Source organism: Nicotiana tabacum, chromosome 22 (genome assembly GCF_000715075.1).
Source record: "Nicotiana tabacum cultivar K326 chromosome 22, ASM71507v2, whole genome shotgun sequence".
NCBI lineage: Eukaryota > Viridiplantae > Streptophyta > Magnoliopsida > Solanales > Solanaceae > Nicotiana > Nicotiana tabacum.
In genome coordinates this window covers 42,564,455-42,584,829 of record NC_134101.1, presented here as the reverse complement: position 1 = coordinate 42,584,829, position 20,375 = coordinate 42,564,455, and the positions used below count along the sequence as shown (strand labels likewise).

The window sequence follows — 20,375 nt, the reverse complement described above, 5'->3', positions numbered from 1 at the left end:
AATTCGGTCAAATAAAATGATTGACTTTAGAAAAAGGTAGGGGGTCCTAGGTTTTTTAGCCTAAATGATCAACCCGTGCAACATAAATAATACTTCGTAACTCCCTCAAGATAGGGTGTTACTCATATTATTCAGCAGGCACAAACTATCATCTCCTGCTACCCGATTACTATCTTTAAGTTTTTTTTACCTAAAACGTACTAGTCAATTCTAAGTCGTACCCTATGCGTGCACTATCCGTCCCATGCCTACGGTCCAGGAGGCTTTGGACCTCTATTTGGGTAGTTCTATACTTTACTTAGGCTTCTCAAAAATGGTAAAACTAGGCGACATACAAAAACAAGTTGGACTTCATAAAAAGGAAATTAAGGGCTTAAGTTAGCCTCCACACATAAACAAACAAATGCACGCGGGTAGTTTAAGCAATACATAGTTTCAGAATTTGAGACTTAGAGTCCTATATGCATGGATTCTAGGTGATGCTGAATTCAATATCGTATATGTGGTGATGTTGTCCCAAGTTAACTGATTTGCAGATTATAGGGGGGTCGTGAAACCTATAGACATGATTTCTAAGCGATTGTATAGTTTAGGAGTATTTGGTATTACATGCGGATGTTATAAGTTAATAAAACTATAAACATTATCTCTAGGTGATTTACGCAATAGGGACATTAAACCTATTGGAAATGCTCAAAATTACTTATGCCTCCTAATAATCATGTGGTTGACAGCGTTTGAAGAGCGAGTAGTGAGGTCTTATAGACATAATTTCTAGAGACTGGTGATTGGGACAGATTCTCATATATTTAGCTCCTATAGGCATGCTTTCTAAAGGTTAACAGTTTGCGCTGATTTTATACATATTAAACTCCTATATGAATTCTTTCTAGTGAATAACTGAGTAGTCATGCAAAGTGCTCACTTCATATGGATATGCTGTCTATAACCACGCAACAGTAGACATAGCGTCTGAATAGTAAACAAGTACGGTGTGTGTGTGTTTCTCCTAATATCATAATTTCTATAGGGCTCATGTAATCGAACAACACATGTAGCAAACACATTGTCAAGTCCTATAGGCATGTTATCTACCCATAGCATATAGAAAGAGAATTCTACCCATTCCCTTTTCATTAACACCCCGATTGTTTATACAGAGTATTATTACAGGCCCAGATTATCAAGTAAAAAAGTAATATTACATGGCAATAGACAGGCCTATAACATTCCCAAATAAACAACTAAATACCCAGCCTTGCTGGGCCTTCAATATTTTCGCCTTTAGTGAGCCACAACACCAACTATTGCATCACTTGGAATCAACACAATACATGATAGGGAGGTAGGGTATTAGGGACAGTTTTTTTTTAGAAGTTGAAGAATGACTAGAGCCTAACCCCAGTGTGTCAAAGTTCACAAGGGCCTCAATTGGACCCCAAGGAGTGCTCACACTAGGGAGGCTAACAACAGAGCCTAGATAGCCTTGGCTTTCAGCCGGCTAGGAATAGGAATTTGAATGTCAAAGTAACAAGTAATAAGGGTAGATAGAAATCACTGAACTGACCATACAGCACAAATAATCAAGCAAGCCAGTAGGTTTAGCAAGGTGCACATAGCAAAGTATCACATAAGCAAACATCATAGGAATTAGGAGAAGAGACAAGTTTGCAAGCATACATAGGTTGCACTGGTGGACATCTAAGGGTCTAAATTAAACTTAGTCTAACCTAATGCCACATTAATCAACACTTGAACACAATAGAGGGATACACATGTTGATAACCACAGAAAGGACAGAACAGTAGATAGACCAAGACATACTAGGAAACATGTTATCACAAGAGTTTTAGAAAATAGAATTGGAAATCCAGGACAGCATGAAACGAGTTTGAACAGGTCTTAAAACACTCCAATATACACAGGATTCATTGAAAGTTTATTCAAGTAAAGGGGTTCTCATAGAGCTAGGGCATTATCTAAGCATAACATGCAAAACAACATACAACCGCAATACTAAAGTCCAAATTAACATATTAAGATGCTACATGGGTATAGAACTAATCCTAGGAGATAAGAGATCACAGGGTGCAGAATTATGGTAAAGCATGACATGAACAATAGACTATTCTCAGGCATCAATTAACACAGAATGATATCAAAGATGAACACAATAATAATTGGACCAAAGTTCAGATACATGTACAGAAAGAAGGAAAGAAACTAAACATTATGAAGGTTTAAACACTAACCAGTAGCAGAATTAAAAGAGTACAGAGTGTAGTAGCAAAAACCCAAAATCTCCGATGCTTCGGATTTCACAAGAGCCTTGAGAATGGGCTCCGAGCAGTGCTTGTAAATCAAATGATGATGCATATGCGCTATTTTAAAGGTATATATATATATATATATATATATATATATATATATATATATATATATGGAAAATATGAGGGAAAAATCGGGTATCAACAGCTGCCCCTCTTTACCCGGGAAGGATAAAAGAGTTGTCGGGTAAAGAAATGATGATCGATTTTGACCGAAAGGGGTAATTTTGAAAATATAGGTCGGACCCTAGTTTCTGAGCTGCCTACATATCCATGGTTTTACAGGAATCAGGCTATGTGTAGTTCTGGAATAAGCCGATGGAGTTATTGTAAGAACGGACAAGATATTCCGGGAATGGTTATGGGTATTTGAACGGCTATCAGATGGAAATGGGTAACAGACGGTGGTTGGTTACCTTTGAAATAATTGCAAGATGTGAACGTTGAACGGAAATCGGAGCAAAGATTGCTCCCGTTAGGAGAACGATTACTTACTGGATTACCTGCAAACTTAAAACACAATGCATGCAAGTATATATGGATTATTGCGAGAAATTAAACATGATGCAAATTCCCTTGGGACCATGAAAGCTATCTTTGGACGATGAGGATGGTGCCCTTAGACCATGATGTCCTGGGCTATGAATTGCATGATAAGGGATTCGCAGGCCATGAAATAATGTTCTCGGGCTATAAAGATGGTGCCTCTGAACTATGATGCCTTTGAATAATGATGTGCAATATTGAGAGATCCCCATGCCATGGCATGGTGTCTTCCGGTTATGAGGATGATGCCTTTGGACTATGACGCCTTCGGAAAATTTGGCTATGCTTCATCCCACGAGATGCAAAGACATGATGCTTGACATGAAACAAGACAGAGCTTAGTCTCGTGTAGGATCGGTGGCAGAGCTTAGCCCCGAGGTAGAGAATAGTGCAAGGTTTCAAATAGCCTAGCATTTGTAGTTAGGTAAGGAGAGACAATGCTTAGTCTCGTGAAAGAATGGAGACAATGCCTAGTCTCGTGCGGGGGAAGGCAATGCTTAGCCTTATGCAATTAAGGAGGTAGGGCTTAGCCTCATGCAAAGATGGAGACAGTGCTTAGTCTCATGCAATTGGAAAGGCAGAGCTTAGCCTTGTGCAATTAAGGAGGCAGATCTTAGCCTCATGCAAAATGGAGACAATGCTTAGTCTCATGCAGTAGGAAAGGCAGAGCTTGGCCTTGTGCAATTGAGGAGGAAAGTATTAGCCTCATGCAAGATGGGAGACAATGCTTAGTCTCATGCAATAGGAGACAATGCTTAGTCTCATGCAGTTGAGGAGGCAGGGCTTAACCTCATACAAAATAGGACACAATTCTTAGTCTCATGTGATTAAGGAGGCAGGGCTTAGCCTCGTGCAAGATGGAGACAATGCTTAGTCTCGTGCAATATGAAAGGCAGAGATTGGCCTTGTACGATTGAGGAGGCAGGGCTTAGCCTCATACAAGATGGGAGACAATGTTAAGTCTCATGCAATAGGAGACAGTGCTTAGTCTCATGTAGTTGAGGAGGCAGGGCTTAGCCTCATGCAAAATAGGAGACAATGCTTAGTCTCACGCGATTAAGGAGGAAGGGCTTAGCCTCAAGGAAGATGGAGACAATGCTTAGTCTCCTACAATAGGAAAGGCGGAGCTTAGCCTTATGCAAGGAAAAGGCAATGCTTAGCCTTAATCAGGAAAAGGAAATGAGTGATAGCAGAGTATTTCTTAGCTGGAGATATGTTTGCGTTTGGCAACTTTGTTAATATGAAGATAGTGATTCCGAGTGTGCCCGAATTTGAGAATGCTTCTTGTTCCTGCATCCAAAAGAGAATCGTGAGTTTTACGATGGAAGATTGGTTCGTGCCTCCACCTGCCTGCTTTGTTTTACTCTGTATCAAAGTCCTGCTTGAGTTACCACGGGTAGCATCTGGCTGTTTCTTAAAAATAATGTTTTCAAAAATGTGCGTGCATATGATGAATGTAGTTATTTAAAATACATTAGTATGCAATATTGGATAAATTAGATGAACCAATAACTGTGACATTATCAGAGACATTGCGACCTTCTAGCCATAGAATTTTGAGGGTCCTCCTCAAAATTCTGCCCCAGTTATTCAGACGATTCTCTAGATATTCCGCACGCGATGCCATTGGCTGAGCTTGCCCCGAAATTTTGAGGGTCATCCTCAAAATTCTGCCCCAGTTTCCGATTGTGGGGAAAATGAGAATTTTCTTGAATTGTGACCGAACCCACAGGGTTGCCTACGTATCCCCTCTTAAACGAGAATCAGGTCAAGCGTAGTTCATTTACATCAATTGAATAAATGTAAACAGCTTTAAACATATTATCTTTTGACTGCATCTAAGTTGATAGGCTTTGGCCAAATCTCTACATCTATTTCTACGAGTATGAGTGCTCCTCCTGTTAGTACTCTATGAACCATATAGGGTCCTTGCCAGTTGGGTAAGAATTTTTCTTTGGCTTCATCCTGATGTGAAAAGATTCATTTCAGCACCAGTTGCCCTGGTGCGAACTATCTAGGTTTGACCCTTTTGTTGAAAGCTCTGGACATTCTGTTCTAACAAAGTTGACCATGACACACTGTATTCATTCTTTTCCCGTCAATGAGAGCTAATTGTTCATAGCGACTCTTACCCACTCTGCATCACTGAGTTCAGCTTCCTGTATAATTCTCAGGGAGGGAATTTCTACCTCGGCGGGAATGGCAGCTTCAGTACCGTAGACCAATAGGTAAGGAGTTGCCTCGCTCGACGTGTGGACTGTAGTCCGGTATCCAAATAAGGCAAATGGAAAACTCTCGTGCCATTGCTTATTATTGTCTACCATCTTCCTCAGTATTTTCTTGATATTCTTGTTTGTGGACTTCACGGCTCCATTCATGTGAGACATGTATGCTGTTTAATTCTTGTGCTTGATTTTGAAGGTCTCGCACATAGCTTTCATTAGGTCACTGTTGAGATTGGCGGCATTATCGGTGATGATGCACTCTGGAACCCCGAATCAGAAAACAATACGATTTCTGACAAAATCTGCGATGACTTTCTTGGTTACAGCTTTGTAGGATGCAGCTTTGACCTATTTTGTGAAGTATTCTATGGCTACTAAAATGAATTTGTGCCCGTTTTAAGCGGCGGGCTCGATTGGTCCAATGATGTCCATTCCCCAAGCGGCAAAAGGCCAAGGTGCACTCGTTGCATTGAGTTCATTTGGTGGCACCCGTATCATATCTGCGTTTATTTGGAACTGATGACATTTCTAGACATACCCGATGCACTCTGTTTCCATAGTCATCCAAAAATAACCTACCCTCAGTATCTTCTTGGCTAAAACGAAACCATTCATGTATGGTCCGCAAGTTCCAGAGTGTATCTCTTCGAGCAGTTTGGAAGCTTCCTTCGCGTCAACACACCGTAATAATCCTAAGTCTGGAGTCCTTCTGTACATAATTCCTCCATTTTGGAAGAAATGGTTGGACAATCTTTGGAGCATGCATTTTTTAGTATGATTTGCATGCTCCGGGTACTCTCTTTTTGCCAAGTACTCCTTGATATCATGGAACCATGGGTTCCCGTCTGCTTCTTCTTCAACATGAGCGCAGTAAGCTGGCTGATTAGGAATTCTTACCGGAATGGGGTCGATGAAATTCTTTTCCGGATGTTGTATCATGGAGGACAAAGTAGCCAATGCGTCTTCGAACTCATTCTGGATTCTCGGGACATGTATAAACTCTATCTTTGTGAACCTCATCATCATCTCTTGCACATGATATAGATATGGTAATATCTTGGTATTCTTTGTAGCCCATTCTCCCTGCACCTAATTTACTAGAAGATCTGAATCACCAATTACTAGTAATTCCTAGATATTCATGTCAACGGCCAAATTGAGCCCCAATATGCAAGCCTCATATTCTACCATATTATTGGTGCATGGAAATCTGAGTTTCGCGGATACCGGATAATGTTGACCTGTTTCTGACACCAAAACAGCTCTAGTACCCACTCCTTTGAAGTTTGCAGCTCCATAGAAAAACATTCTCCACCCGTCGTAGGCTTCGGCGATATCTTCTCCTATGAATGATACTTCCTCATCAGGAAAATACATTTTTAGTGGTTCTTATTCTCCTCCTACAGGATTATCCGCAAGATGATCCGCTAATTCTTGTCCCTTAACCGCCTTCTGAGCCACATAGACGATATCGAATTCACTCAACAATATCTGCCATTTTGTCAGCTTCCCTGTAGGTATAGGTTTCTGGAGATGTACTTCAGAGGATCCATCCTTGGTATAAGATATGTTGTATAGGCACAGAAGTAATGCCTTAATTCTGGGCTATCCAGGTCAAAGCACAGCAGGTGCATTCCAGCAAAGAATACCGTGCTTTGTATGGTGTGAACTTCTTACTCAGATAGTATATGGCTTGTTCTTTTCTTCCTGTCTCATCGTGTTGTCCCAAGACACAACCGAAAGCCCCATCTAATACGGAGAGATAGAGTAGCAGTGGTCTACCAGGTTCTGGTGGGACCAGGACTGGCGGTGTGGACAAATATTCTTTGATTTTGTCAAAAGCGTTCTGACAATCTATAGTCCAATTGGTTGCGGCATCCTTCTTTGGCATTTTGAAAATCGGCTCACAGATCATAGTTGATTGTGCTATGAAGCGACTGACGTAATTAAGACGTCCCAAGAAGCTCATCACATCTTTCTTGTTCCTTAGAGGTGGCAAATCCTCGATAGCCTTGACCTTTGATGGGTCTAGCTCAATTCCTCGGCGGCTGACGATGAATCCTAATAATTTTCCTGTAGGGACCCCGAAGGCACATTTTGCGGGATTCAATTTCAAATTGTACCTCCGAAGCCGATCAAAGAATTTCCTCAACTCTGTTATGTGATATGTACTTTTCTTTTATTTCATGATGACGTCATCCACATATACCTCTATCTCCTTATGTATCATGTCGTGGAAAATAGTTGTCATGGCCCTCATATAAGTGGCCCCAACATTCTTCAGACCAAACAACATCATTTTATAGCAGTACACCCTTCACGGTGTAATAAAAGCTATCTTTTCGGCATCCTCTTCATCCATCTAGATCTGATGATATCCCGCGAAGAAATCCACAAAGGATTGGAATTCATGCTTTGCACAGTTGTCGATCAGTATGTGTATGTTGGGTAACGGGAAATCATCTTTGGGACTTGTTTTGTTTAGGTCCCGATAATCAACGCATACTCTGACTTTCCCATCCTTCTTTGAAACTGGCACGATGTTAGCTAACCAAGTTGGATATTCAACCACTCTGAGAACCTTAGCTTTGATCTGCTTGGTGACTTCTTCTTTGATTTTCAAACTCATATCTGGCTTGAACATTTTGAGCTTCTGCTTTACCAGTGGACACATTGGATTGGTAGGTAGTTTATGAGCCTCTATGGACGTGCTCAAACCGGTCATATCATCATAGGACCATGAAAAGATATCCTCATATTCCTTCAGGAAATGAGTGTATTCTTCTTTCTCTGATGGTTGTTTTCTTGACTGATTTGGAGTCTCCTAGATTAATTGTTTCAGTCTCATCCAAATTGGACTTAGGTTTTTTTGCAAGGTTTTCCACTCTTCTGACAATTTCCTCGGGTATTATATCTTCTTCCAGATCCTCTGAATCATTACCCTTATGTTGTGTTGTCTCATTACATGTCACAGTCGTAAGTTCATCGGGATAGGTAATAATAATGCTAGGAACTCGACGGGGCCTTGATGGTGCACCAGTCAAGTTCTTGAGAACAGTTCCCTTCTCCATGGTCTAAATAATGAGGCCTTCCTCCTCCTCCTCCTCAACTATCGTACTGCAATCTGTGTCTTCATCATCTAAAAACAGAATCCTTATACTAGCTAGAACTTCATCTTCTTTGGACTCCCACATCATGTTAGCTTGGTGAAATGACTGGCTCAAATGTGGTACTGGTTGCTCTAGCAGGTAATAAGGACCACGCCATGGTGGTGACAAATTCTGATACCCGTGCTAGGTGTATTCATACCCAAGCCCAAACGTTGTGTTGTGACGCTTTAGCTATATTGGTTTGGTGATCCCCTGGAGATCCTTACCACGACCTTTGCCAGGGTCATACCCTGTCCATCCAATATGCCTTCTATCTTACCGCTCCACCATTTGTCCTTTTCAATTACGTTGACGCGCTCGATGCGATGGTATGTTTCTCCACCCAACTTCCTTCTATTCTCGATGACTGGAAAGGTTTGACTGGTGTAAATGGGATTACTTCCGTCCCCATGGATGATCACTTCCTGATGGTTCCACTCAAACTTCACGACCTAATGTAAAGTAGAAGCTACGGCCCCAGTGGCATGTATCCAAGGTCGTCCCAACAATAGGTTGTAGGTAGTAGATATGTCCAACACTTGAAACTCAACATCAAACCAGGTTGGGTCCATCTGTAGGATGAGGTTGGTTTCCCCAATTGTGGCCCTTTGAGACCCATCAAATGCTTTCACATTCATACTTCCTGCTCGTATCTCGTGCAAGCCTTTACCCAATCCTTTCAGAGTAGTTAGTGGACATATGTTAAGCCTCGAACCCCCATCTATCAGGACTCTGGCAATGAACTTATCCTCAAACTGCACTATGATATGCAGTGCCCTATTTTGACCTAGTCCTTCTGGTGGTAGCTCGTCTTCATGAAAAATGATCTTGTGGCTTTCCAACACTTGTACTATCATATTGGCCATTTCTCCACTGGTAATGTTGTTGGGTACATAAGCCTCATTCAACACTTTCATCAACGCATTCCTGTGTGCCTCAAAATTCTGTAGTAGTGATAGAATGGATATTTGAGCGGTGGTTTTATTCAAATGAACAACCACAGAATACTCCCTTGCTTGCACCTTTCTCTAAAGATCATCCAGGCCGGTTTCAATGATGGGGTACCTGGAAGCGGCTTCTTTACTTGTTCCCCCTAAATGCTCGGGCGTGTAAACCCTATCAGTTCTGGTCATACCTTTTGTTGCACCAGTTTCTTCCATTTTCCCCTTTCCTTTCCTTCTTGCTTCTGCAACATAATCCCATGGTATAGCATTAGACTTATAAGACGGTGTAGGTGCTACCATCACGGTGAAGGGTGTTGTTACTTCAACCTCAAACGGAGTTGGTGCAGCTACCTCAACTTCAATTGGTGCCTGAGTTTGTACCATGATAGGTGTGAGAGTGACTGGAGATGTTTCAGGATTATCCCCTTCTCAAATGAGTCCAATTGACCCCTCTGAATCCCATTCTTCATCGGTCTCTATCATGTTTACCCCTCCTCCCCTGTGATTCGGGAGAGGATTGTTACGGACATTGGGTGCAACCTTATTTGTCTGTATGACTTTGGGGTCGATTAATGTCTAAATCTTATCCTTCAAAGTATGACACTCATCAATGGTATGACCTTTCATGCTTGAGTGATAGGCACATGTCTTTTTTGGAATGACCAATTTAGAGGAATTTTCCATGGCGACAGCGGGAATGGGAGTGATATAATCGGCAACCTTCAGTCTCTCGTACAGTTGGTCTATAGGTTCAACAATTGGGGTGTATTGTCTGGGTGGTCTGCGGTCGAAATTTGGTCTTGGTTTTTGGTAGTTTTGGCGGGCTGATGATGAGTGGTAGTATGCGGTTTGGGTGTTATAGGTATGGTAAGTGGTGGCAGGTTGTCGGTATCTGGGAGGTGAAGGCTTATATATGGGTGGAGGTGTTTGGTATGTGAGAGGAGACTTCGGACCTTGGGCTACCATTACTGCACCTACTTCTTTCTTCTTGGAGATACCTCCTGACTGCAGGGCCTTATTTGTAGCTTGGAGTGCTTCAAAATTTGTCACCATTTCGCTTTTGATCTCTTCTTCTATTCTCTCTCCCAACTTAATGATATCAGAAAATTTATGGTTCTCAATAACCATCAATCTTTCGTAGTATTGCGGATCCTGAGTTCTAACGAAGAACTTATTCATCTGTTCTTCTTCCAGCGCTGGCCTTACTTTTGCATCTTCAGACCTTCACCGAGTAGCATACTACGAAAAGTTTCTGTTGGCTTCTTCTTGCAATTTTGAATATAGAAAATGTCTGGTGTGTTTTCTGTGTTAAACTTGAACCGATCCATGAAATCTGATGCCATGCTTATCCAATTAACCCATTTCTTTGAGTTCTGACTGATGTACCAAGACACGCGTCTCCAGTGAGGGTTCTCATGAACAGCTTCATGTGGATTCTTTCATCCTTGCCCACTCCTATAAGCTTGTCACAATATGTTCTCAAGTGCACCTTCGGATCACCTGTTCCATCAAAGATTTCAAACTTGGGAGGTTTATAACCCTCTAGAAGTTCTACGTCCGGCTGAATACACAAATCTTCATAATTCAAACCCTCAACGCCTTTGCCCCCTTCGACATTTTGAACCCTTCTGGTAAGTTTCTTGAGTTCCTCTGCTATGTTCTTGATGAGCAGGTCCTTCTCGGTGGATTCGGGTATGTATAGGGTCTGTTGTGGGGTGTGGGGCAAGGTTTCCACATATATAGGATGCTTTGGTGGACTCCGGGAATCTGGGCGTAATGGTGGTCATTGGTTGAGTTTTGTAGGTCAGGAGTAGGCTGTGGTGCATTCTAAGGAGTATGGTATGTGGTAGTTTGTGGGTACTTGGTCGGATGATGATGATGTTGTGGAGGAGTTGGTGCTGGTGAAGGATTAGGATTTTGGGGAGGCATGACGTATTAATGAGATATGGGAGGATTTTGCGGGGGCTGGTTTTGTGTGTTTTTAGGAGGTGTTGAGTTTTGGGCGTTTTGTTGGTTGATGTCAGGAACATTCAGGGTAAGGGAAAGGTTTGCCAAGTTACGGACCTATTCAAGTTCCCCTTATAACTCCAGTATCTTTTGCTCTAATCGTAAAACCAAGTCTTTCTGTGCCGGAGTACTCCGACCATCCGAAGTCTCAACATTCTCTACATGTGTAGCGTTGTCTTTCCTGATACCGCTCAGATCATCCATCTTAACCTTTCCTTTGTTCTTAGGATCACTTGGAGGAAGAGGAGGTGGGGCACCTCTAGATCTGGTATGATATGCCGATGATGCCAATATGCACAAACCAACCTTAGGGGATGGGAATAATCAAAAGAAAGAAAAAGCAAAAGGTAACCAAGTTAGTAAGGAATATTAAAAGAGTGTTTGCGATATTAAACATGTTTCACAAAGTCATGCAATAATTCACATCCTAATTTGGGGACCTCATCGTGCCCGAGGTAGGCCTAGCGACATATAGCTTTGGAGAAAACTCAATGCCGATAACTGTATCATTTCATTAATATGATAAATAGTCCAAATCTCTACTAAAACGACAATAATTATAAAGAGTCACTAGTGGCATTTGCCTTATTACAATCAAATTCTAAAACGAATCTAGAAAACATCACCCCTAATCTACGTGGTCCCAGAGGGACCTTCCCAAGCTTGGCCTTCTTAGCCCAGTCAATCAGATTCCCCAGGTCGCGTATGTCCAATAGCAGATACGTCCTTGCTAAATGTCCTCCTTCATTGCCCTCTGCATTCTGACAATCCGAGACTCTTTTCCTCATCTGTCCCTCAAGTTCCATCAAACCCTGCTCCAAATATTCCAACCTTTTTATTGATTTAGTAGAGATTCCCCTCCATTTATTGATTGCTTCCATGTCCATTTTATATTGTTCCAAATGCCTGGACTCGAATTCAAAGACCCTTTTGCGCAACCTCCTGTATTTGACTTGTGCTTCAACAGCATCGTCTATGACCCTATTCCTCAAATCAACCCCTGGCTTGACCTCTCCTGCTATGTCATCGACCAATCATGATGGGTAGAAGTACACATGGCCAGCATGATACCTGTCTGGCTCGATGGTATCTTTCTCCACAATAATCTTTTGATGACACATGTGTTGTGCCTTGAACTTGAATGGAATGACATTTCCTTGGAAATCTGTTTTGTAATGAACCATCTTGGAGACTCGTGGTATGACATGTTTTCTCCCAGCTTGCCTCATGACCCTGATAGGAGCATAAAGATAGATTCCGCTTAATCCGATTAGCATTAGATGAGGAACATATCTTGACCTGATGATGAATTTGATAGTGGGGAACCATTCAAACATCTAATGGACCTTGTCGTCAGTCAAATTGCTAAAGAAGTGTACCCAGCCCACAACATTTCCTGGTTGTGCAAACCTATCTGGGATAAAAGTCATTCTTTTCGGATGGTGAAAAGTTATGTGGTCATTCCATGGTCGCCGCAGAAATTCTTGATGGTATTGTCCCCTTTGAAGATGCTCCAACAGCCATATTTGCAGTAACAGATTGCAACCCTCAAAATGCCTATATCTTTTCTTCCAACGGTACGAGGCTCGGTATATCTCCGCTACGATCATTGGGACAATAGTGTAAGTCTGTCCCTCGATTCCTTCCATTAGGGTCTTAGTAACCATAGATAAGTGAGTGTGAATCCTTTCTCCTTGTATTGGGAGTACCAGCATCCCTAGAAAACAGACAATGAACCCAAAAACCCGGCGATGAGTCCAACCTAGAGAGGTGATAGAAAATTCATCATGATAAAGACGATAGGAGTTGTTGTGCCCATAACGCTCGTAAAGGAAGTCAAATGGTATGTAGGATTTCTTCAGACAGACTAACTCATCATTTTTCTTGAAACCCTTCATTTTCAAAAAACCTCGAGAAGTGCGATTTTTCGGGAGAATAGGCTCCAAGCAGTGCTTGCACCGGAGGAGGTTGTTCAACAATTTAGAGAGCAGTTAAGCGAAAAAAAACAAGAAAGAACAAAGTTCACACTATCAAGAACCAAGAATTTCTAGCTTTGGCTTTCAGCCGGCCAGGAACCAGAATATAGAACAAGAGTATTTAAATAACAAAGAGCGATAACTTTATTTTTTTAGTAAAACATTAACGATTCCCATCATCCCCCCAAAGGGTGAAGGGTTTATATAGTAGTAGAAATTAATATATAAACTAGGAAAATCATCAATCAAGCACGAGAAAGGAAAGAATCATCATATGCAATCAAATCAGTAAGGAAAAAAGAAAAATCTCAAACCCTAATTTTAGGGAAAGTGTAAAATCGGCAGAAATCTAAAATAAATAAGAAGTAAAAATCACATGTTGCATAGAATAAGATGAACATAGATAGAAATACCTTTTAAAAAATAAAGAATCGGACCCGATTTGGTCCAATTTAAAAGAATCTGAAACCCTAATTTTAGGATGAGTAGGAATCACAGAAATACACAGAGATTCATACCATAAAAGAACAAGAATGAACATAGACGGAAATAGGTCAAGGAACTGAACAAGCTTTGGTTCGAAGTTGATGAGATACGCTTGCCATGCTTAGGCAAGCGGTATATAGAAGGTTCCAGTACCAAGGGGGAGTCGAATATGGCAAGAAATGATCATATAATCCCATGTCCGGTGGGATTAGGAGGGAAATTTGGGGGGGAGATGGCTAGGGTTTGAGAGATGAGAGATGAGAAGATTCAAGGGCGGTGGGAGGCGGGCGGCGGGAGGCGGGCGGTGAGGAGTGATTTACGGTTAGGGGGTGTTAGGTTAATTAAAAAGGGACGGGGTACTTTGGGCCGTTGATCTCGGAGATTAACGGCCACGATTAGTCGGCGGTTCTGGGTCGGGTTGGTTAATTGGTCGGGTCGGGGTTAATTTGGTTTGGGCTCAAAGGTTATTGGGCTGGGATTGGGTAGTTTTAGGTCCGAAAATAGGTTAAAATTAGGCTATTATTTAAATACCCATTATTTTTATCAATAAACAAGTTATAAAAGTAATTAATAAATATCAAAAACATCATTTGTACATGAAAATGATTAAAAATAATTATTTAACATTATAAAAATATAAAAAGTTATTTTATGCATAAATAATATAATTATACTTGCATATGGGCTATTATTGTAAAATGTGCAATTTGACCCTAAAAATGCAAATGTAATTATAAGAAATGCCCTAAAAATATTGAATTCTTTTAAAATGAAGTAAAAGAAAGAATCGAGCTAAGGAACACTTACCTATGATTTGGGGAAGAAAATGTCGTTGAAAAATCGTCCTAGGCCTCCTATCCTTTTGAAACTAGAAGAAAAATAGTTGGAGACCGAATTAAAAGAACTCACTGCCCAGCGATCTTTGCACCTGCGGTGCTTTGGTCTCACCTGCGCATCCGTACATGCGGACAGGACGTGCGCTTCTGCGGAAAAAGACTGGGCCAGCTGGGGCCGCACCTACGGACAGGGCTCCGCTCCTGCGGAGAGAAGTCCGTATCTGCGAAAAAATAAAGTCCAGGCCTGGGTCGCACCTGCAGGGCTATCGCTCGCACCTGCGACCAAAGGCTCGCAGGTGCGGGAATACCAGATTTGGTGCACCAGCAGCCTTGTTGAGGTTTGAACTCAACTCGCACATCGCTCGAATGGCACCCGACGCCTCAGGGCTCCAAACCAAGCATGGACTCAAGTCTAAAAAGATTATACGGACTTGCTCGCGCGATCAAATCGCCAAAACAATGCCTAGAACTACCAATTTAGCACCAAATCAAATGAAATTCTCAAGAACACTTTAAAATTTCTATTTTCTCAACTGGACATCCAAATCACGTCAAATCAACTCTGTTTCTCACCAAATTTCACAGATAAGTCTTAAATATCATAATGAACCTGTACCGGGCTCCGAAACTAAAATACGAACCCGATACTAACAATGCCAAATATCAATCAATTCTTAAAAATAAATAATTTTTAAACTTTTAATTTTCATCAAAAATTCATAACACAAGCTAGGGACCTCCGAATTCGATTCCGGGCATACGCCCAAGTCCCATAATTTGATACGGGCCTACCGGGACCGTCAAAGCACGGATCCGGGCCTGTTTACCAAAAATATTAACCGAAATCAACTAAAATCAACTTTTAAAGTAAATATTCTTATTTTTATTTGTTTTCAACATAAAAGCTTTTCAGAAACCTGCCCGGACTGTGCACGCAAATTGAAAAGGGTAAAAATAAGATTTTTAAGGCTTAAGAGTGCAGATTCGAGTTCTAAAACATAAGATGACATTTTGGGTCATCACAAAACTAGTTAATATAAAATACACGAGCAAAGCATGTACCATGAGGTGAGATAAGGTGGGCTTGATATGCGTGGCTAGTAGAGGAACTATTAGAAACCATGGGGTCTGATAAGGTGGGCTAAAACGCGGAGTTCTATTTCGAAAAAAATGATTTACAAAACTAATTGTAAAGTCTCTCGCGGTGATATAAGGAAAGATAGTGAGTTACTTTTATGATTTGGGACTACGAGGCGGTATCTTAGTAGTGGCCCTTGTTAATCTTCCTCTATTTGTTGTATTTGCCTTGGTTGTTTGTTTCCTTATCATGTAAATCCTTGTTTCCTTCTGTTTGTATTAACTGTCTTGATTCCGTATTGTTAACTTTTCGTAAATTTCTTATTGTTTCATTTCCATTGTCATTAGCATTATATCGTTATATCTTTCATCTTGTTTCATATTATCTCCAGTAGGGGCTTGACCTGACCTCGCCACTACTCTACCGAGGTTAGGCTTGGCACTTACTGGATACCGTTGTGGTGTACTCATGCTACATTTCTGTACATCTTTTTGTGTAGATCCAGGTACCTCTTACTAGACCAGGCACTAGCGAGAACTCAATTTTGGAGACTTCAAGGTATACTTGCCGGCGTCCGCAGGCCTCGGAGTCCCCCTCTGCCTAGTTATTTTATTTTCTTATCCTTTATTAGCCACTGATGTATAGAGATATTCAGTATCACTTCGTAGAGCTTGTAACTTGTATTTCGTCGGGTTTTGGGCAATCATATATATATTGAGTTGTGGAGATTTTCTTATTATTAGTTGTTTCGTTCTGAGACTCTAAATATTATTTCAGTTATTTCTGCATGAATGTTAGGCTTACCTAGTCTTAGAGATTAGGTGTCATCACGAAATCCTATGGAGGAAAATTGGGGTCATCACAATGTGCATGCAAAAATCTATAATATACATGCAATTCACCTTGATGTTGAGATAATGACATACCCTGAGATCTAATTTCCTATTTTTCTTCAATTCTTTAAACGCTTTAACTGTCAATGCAATACACTCGAGGGATTCCACAAATCCTATATCAATAATATCCACAATCCAACAGCTTTAAAGAAAGTAATCATATGTTAGATACCAAGCTTCAAATTCTTGCCATCAAACATAAAGACAAGACAATTAAGTAAATATGGAGTACCCATATTTTTTAAATATTTTATAGGATCTCACACAGGCTCTGATAGAATCTCACACAAGATCTGATATCAATTTGAGCGATTTTAATACCACAAGAATAATTTAGGCACAATTAAAAATTTCAAAAGACTATACAGAAAAATTTTATCAAACTAGAGAGAGGATGTGATAGGAGGCTTATTTATTCACTCATAAACGCTCTTATCTCTCTACATAATAGCTACCTTTCAACATTAGAAAATATGTAGCAGCACCGCTATTTATAATACTATAAACCAAAATTGACTAGAATTAGAAAACTTATTCCTATATGATTTTTGACTGCAAATCCTAATTAAACATGAATTAAATAAACTAGTAAATATTAAATCCTAAATAATATAAGAATATTAATTAATTTTGATTTAATATCCAACAATTTTTAGGGCGTTCTTCGAAGATACAAATGGATACACATACATAAATCTAGCGAAAAGGACATGAAGAATTGCGGAGGCCATGCTGACATTTCACCGTTCCAATCAAAACACTAAAATTCTGCATCATTTTTATAATTTGTGGCAACTAAATATAAGTCTTTCTGTTTTGCTGCACTTAATCCATGTGCTTCGGTCATATCCAGATCTTGTGAATTAGTTTCATGTGGAAGTTCCCATTCAAAGTGTTGGAGTAATTGGGCCAGTGAAAGTCCAACATTAACTAAACCAAATAGTATTCCTGGACAAATCCTTCTTCCTGCACCAAATGGAATAAACTCAAAGTGATTTCCCATAAATTTGATAGAAGAGTTCTTAAATCTCTCTGGTATAAAACTTTCAGGATCATGCCAACTTTCAGGATCTCTCCCAAGTGCCCATGCATTGACAATTATTCTTGTCTTAAGTGGTATAGTGTATCCATCAATATCTGTTTGCTCCTTACATTCCCTTGGTGGTAGAAGAGAAACCGAAGGATGTAGCCTTAGTGTCTCCTTAATCACTAAATTTAGGTATGTCATCACATATAATTTAATATAAAATTATTTTATACCATAAATTTTTAAATAATATAAATTATTAGCAAATATTATAGATTATATATATTAACGGATAATTCAAATAAAAGTGAAATCATTGAGATACAAGATAATTAAATACATATTATATTATGGTAAAATTTATATTAAATATTACATAAATATTCAACTTCCATCTCTAGTATTGTCACGACCCGAAATTTCTCACCGACGGGACAGTGATGGCGCCTAATATTTCACTTGCTAGGCAAGCCAACGTTAGAAAATCATTAAACCAATTCCTTATTTCCATTCAGTAATTAACAATAATTAACTAAGAGAAATATAATAAGTGCAGAATATCATAAAACTGTATTAATTACTACCACCGGGATCTGGAGTCACAATTCACGAGCATTCTAGAATTTATTACAAGCAATAGTCTGGAAGAAATACAACTGTCTGAATGTAAGAAACAGTGGAACAGAAAAGATAGACGGGGACTTCAAGGTATGTGAACGCCGACAGATCTACCTTGAGTCTCCGGACAACGGACCAATAGCAAAATCTAACCTGAGCTATACCAAAATCTGCACAGAAAGTGCAGAGTGCAGCATCACTACAATCGACCCCATATACTGGTAAGTGTCGAGCCTAACCTCGGCGAAGTAGTGACGAGGCTAGGACAAAACACTCACATATAACCTGAACAGTATAATCATGCTAGTGGCAACAACAGTAAATAAAGAAATAACGCATAAATAATGAGAAGGGGACATACAATGGGGGAAATACAATATAAAGAGTGAGAATAATTAGAAGACAGAATTAAACCGAAAATTCTTAAATGAATTGAGCAAATAAAACAGCAAAGGAAAACTGTACGGCATCACCCTTCGTGCTTTTACTCTCAACCTCACCAAATAAATAAATAGAATGGCACGGCATCACCCTTCGTGCTTTTACTCTCAACCTCACCAAATAAATAAATAAAACGGCACGGCATCACCCTTCGTGCCTTAAATCTCTCATAATATACACGGCATCACCCTTCGTGCTTTACACTCTTCCTCACAATATAAATAATGCATGCACGGCATCACCCTTCGTGCTTGCTCACAAATCACAGAATCAATAACAACGGATAGATAGGAGTATTACAAAGAAACCATTATTTTACCCATAATCAATAGCATAATGTAACCTCAACCTTGAATCAATATTCGAAAGTTACCAAATCTCGGTAAAACCATATATAAGTCACCCAACATTTCAAATAACCCGCTAAGCATGGATAGTAGAATTTAAGGCTACAAAATAGACAAGAATAGAATTTCACTCGCATGAAATGACTCGACAACGACGCATAGATGCTCGTCACCTCACCTATACATCGTATTTAACAACCAAACCAGTAGCAAATAAACACATAATACCTATTCCCTCAAGCCAAAGTTAGACACGATACTTACCTTGCTCCGAAAGCCACTTAATTCTCAATCACAGCTTTTCCTTTGGAATTCACCTCCAAACCACTCGTATCTATTCAAAAATGACTCAATAATATCAAATATTGCAAAAGAAATCAAATATATTGCATAAATTAAATATTCCCAAATTTCCTCCAAAAATTCGAAAAATTGACCCCGGGCCCGCTTAGCCAAAACCCGAGGTTCGGACCAAAATGCATTTACCCATTCACCCCCGAGCCCGAATATATAATTAGTTTTTGAATCCGGCCTCAAATTGAGGTCTAAATCCCAAAATTTCTGAAATTCCTAGTTTCTACCCTAACCCCTAATTCTACCATGAAAACTCTAGATTTTGGGTTGATAATTCAAGAAATGTAATGGGTAATTGAAAGAAAATAGTTTAGAATCACTTACCAACACTTTGAGGAAGAAAACGACTCTTGAAAATCACCTCTACCTGTTTGGTTCTTGAAAATTGTTGAAGAAATGGCTTAAGCCTGTGTTTGATTCTGCTTTATGCATTGGGCGACAGTGTGCAACATGTTCGCGAGGCCCGTTTATCAAAAATGTTGGCCGAAGTCAACTAAAATCAACCTTTAAGGCATAAATTCTTATTTTCATCAATTTACAACATAAAAGCTTTCTGGAAACATGCCGACTGCACACACAAATCGAGGAGGGTAAAAATGAGATTTTTAAGGCTTAAGAGCGCAGATTCGAGTTCTAAAACATAAGATGACCTTTTGGGTCATCACATTCTCCACCTCTAAAACAATCATTCGTCCTCGAACGGATATAGAAAAGTACCTAGGCTGGTGAAAAAGTGGGGATATCTACTCCGCATATCGGACTCGGACTCCCAAGTAGCTGCCTCAATAGGCTGACCTCTCCCCTGCACTCGAACTGAAGGGTAACTCTTTGATCTCAACTGGAGAACTTGCCGGGCTAGAATTGCCACCGGCTCCTCCTCATAAGTCAAATCCTTGTCCAACTGGACAGAGCTGAAATCTAACGCATGGGACGGATCGCCGTGATACTTTTGAAGCATGGACACATGGAATACCAGATGAACAGCTGCTAAACAAGGTGGCAACGCAAGCCTGTGAGCCACAACTCCCACTCTCTCCAGAATCTTAAAAGGTCTAATATACCTAGGGCTCAACTTGCCCTTCTTTTCAAACCTCATTACACCCTTCATGGGTGATACC

General features: G+C 40.2%; 1 protein-coding gene across 1 annotated transcript; it reads right to left on the bottom strand.

Annotated features, from left to right (window-relative positions):
• Positions 1-17,230: 17,230 nt before the first annotated feature.
• On the bottom strand, positions 17,231-17,698 carry LOC107811331 (premnaspirodiene oxygenase-like). Its single transcript, XM_016636236.1, has one exon. It carries the CDS (start codon positions 17,696-17,698, stop codon positions 17,231-17,233), a length of 468 nt encoding a protein of 155 aa, XP_016491722.1.
• Between the last annotated feature and the right edge of the window lie 2,677 nt (positions 17,699-20,375).

Bases quoted from the DNA above. Each gene is read 5' to 3' on its own strand.
- LOC107811331 (XM_016636236.1), bottom strand. From the start codon at position 17,698: ATGACATACCTAAATTTAGTGATTAAGGAGACACTAAGGCTACATCCT.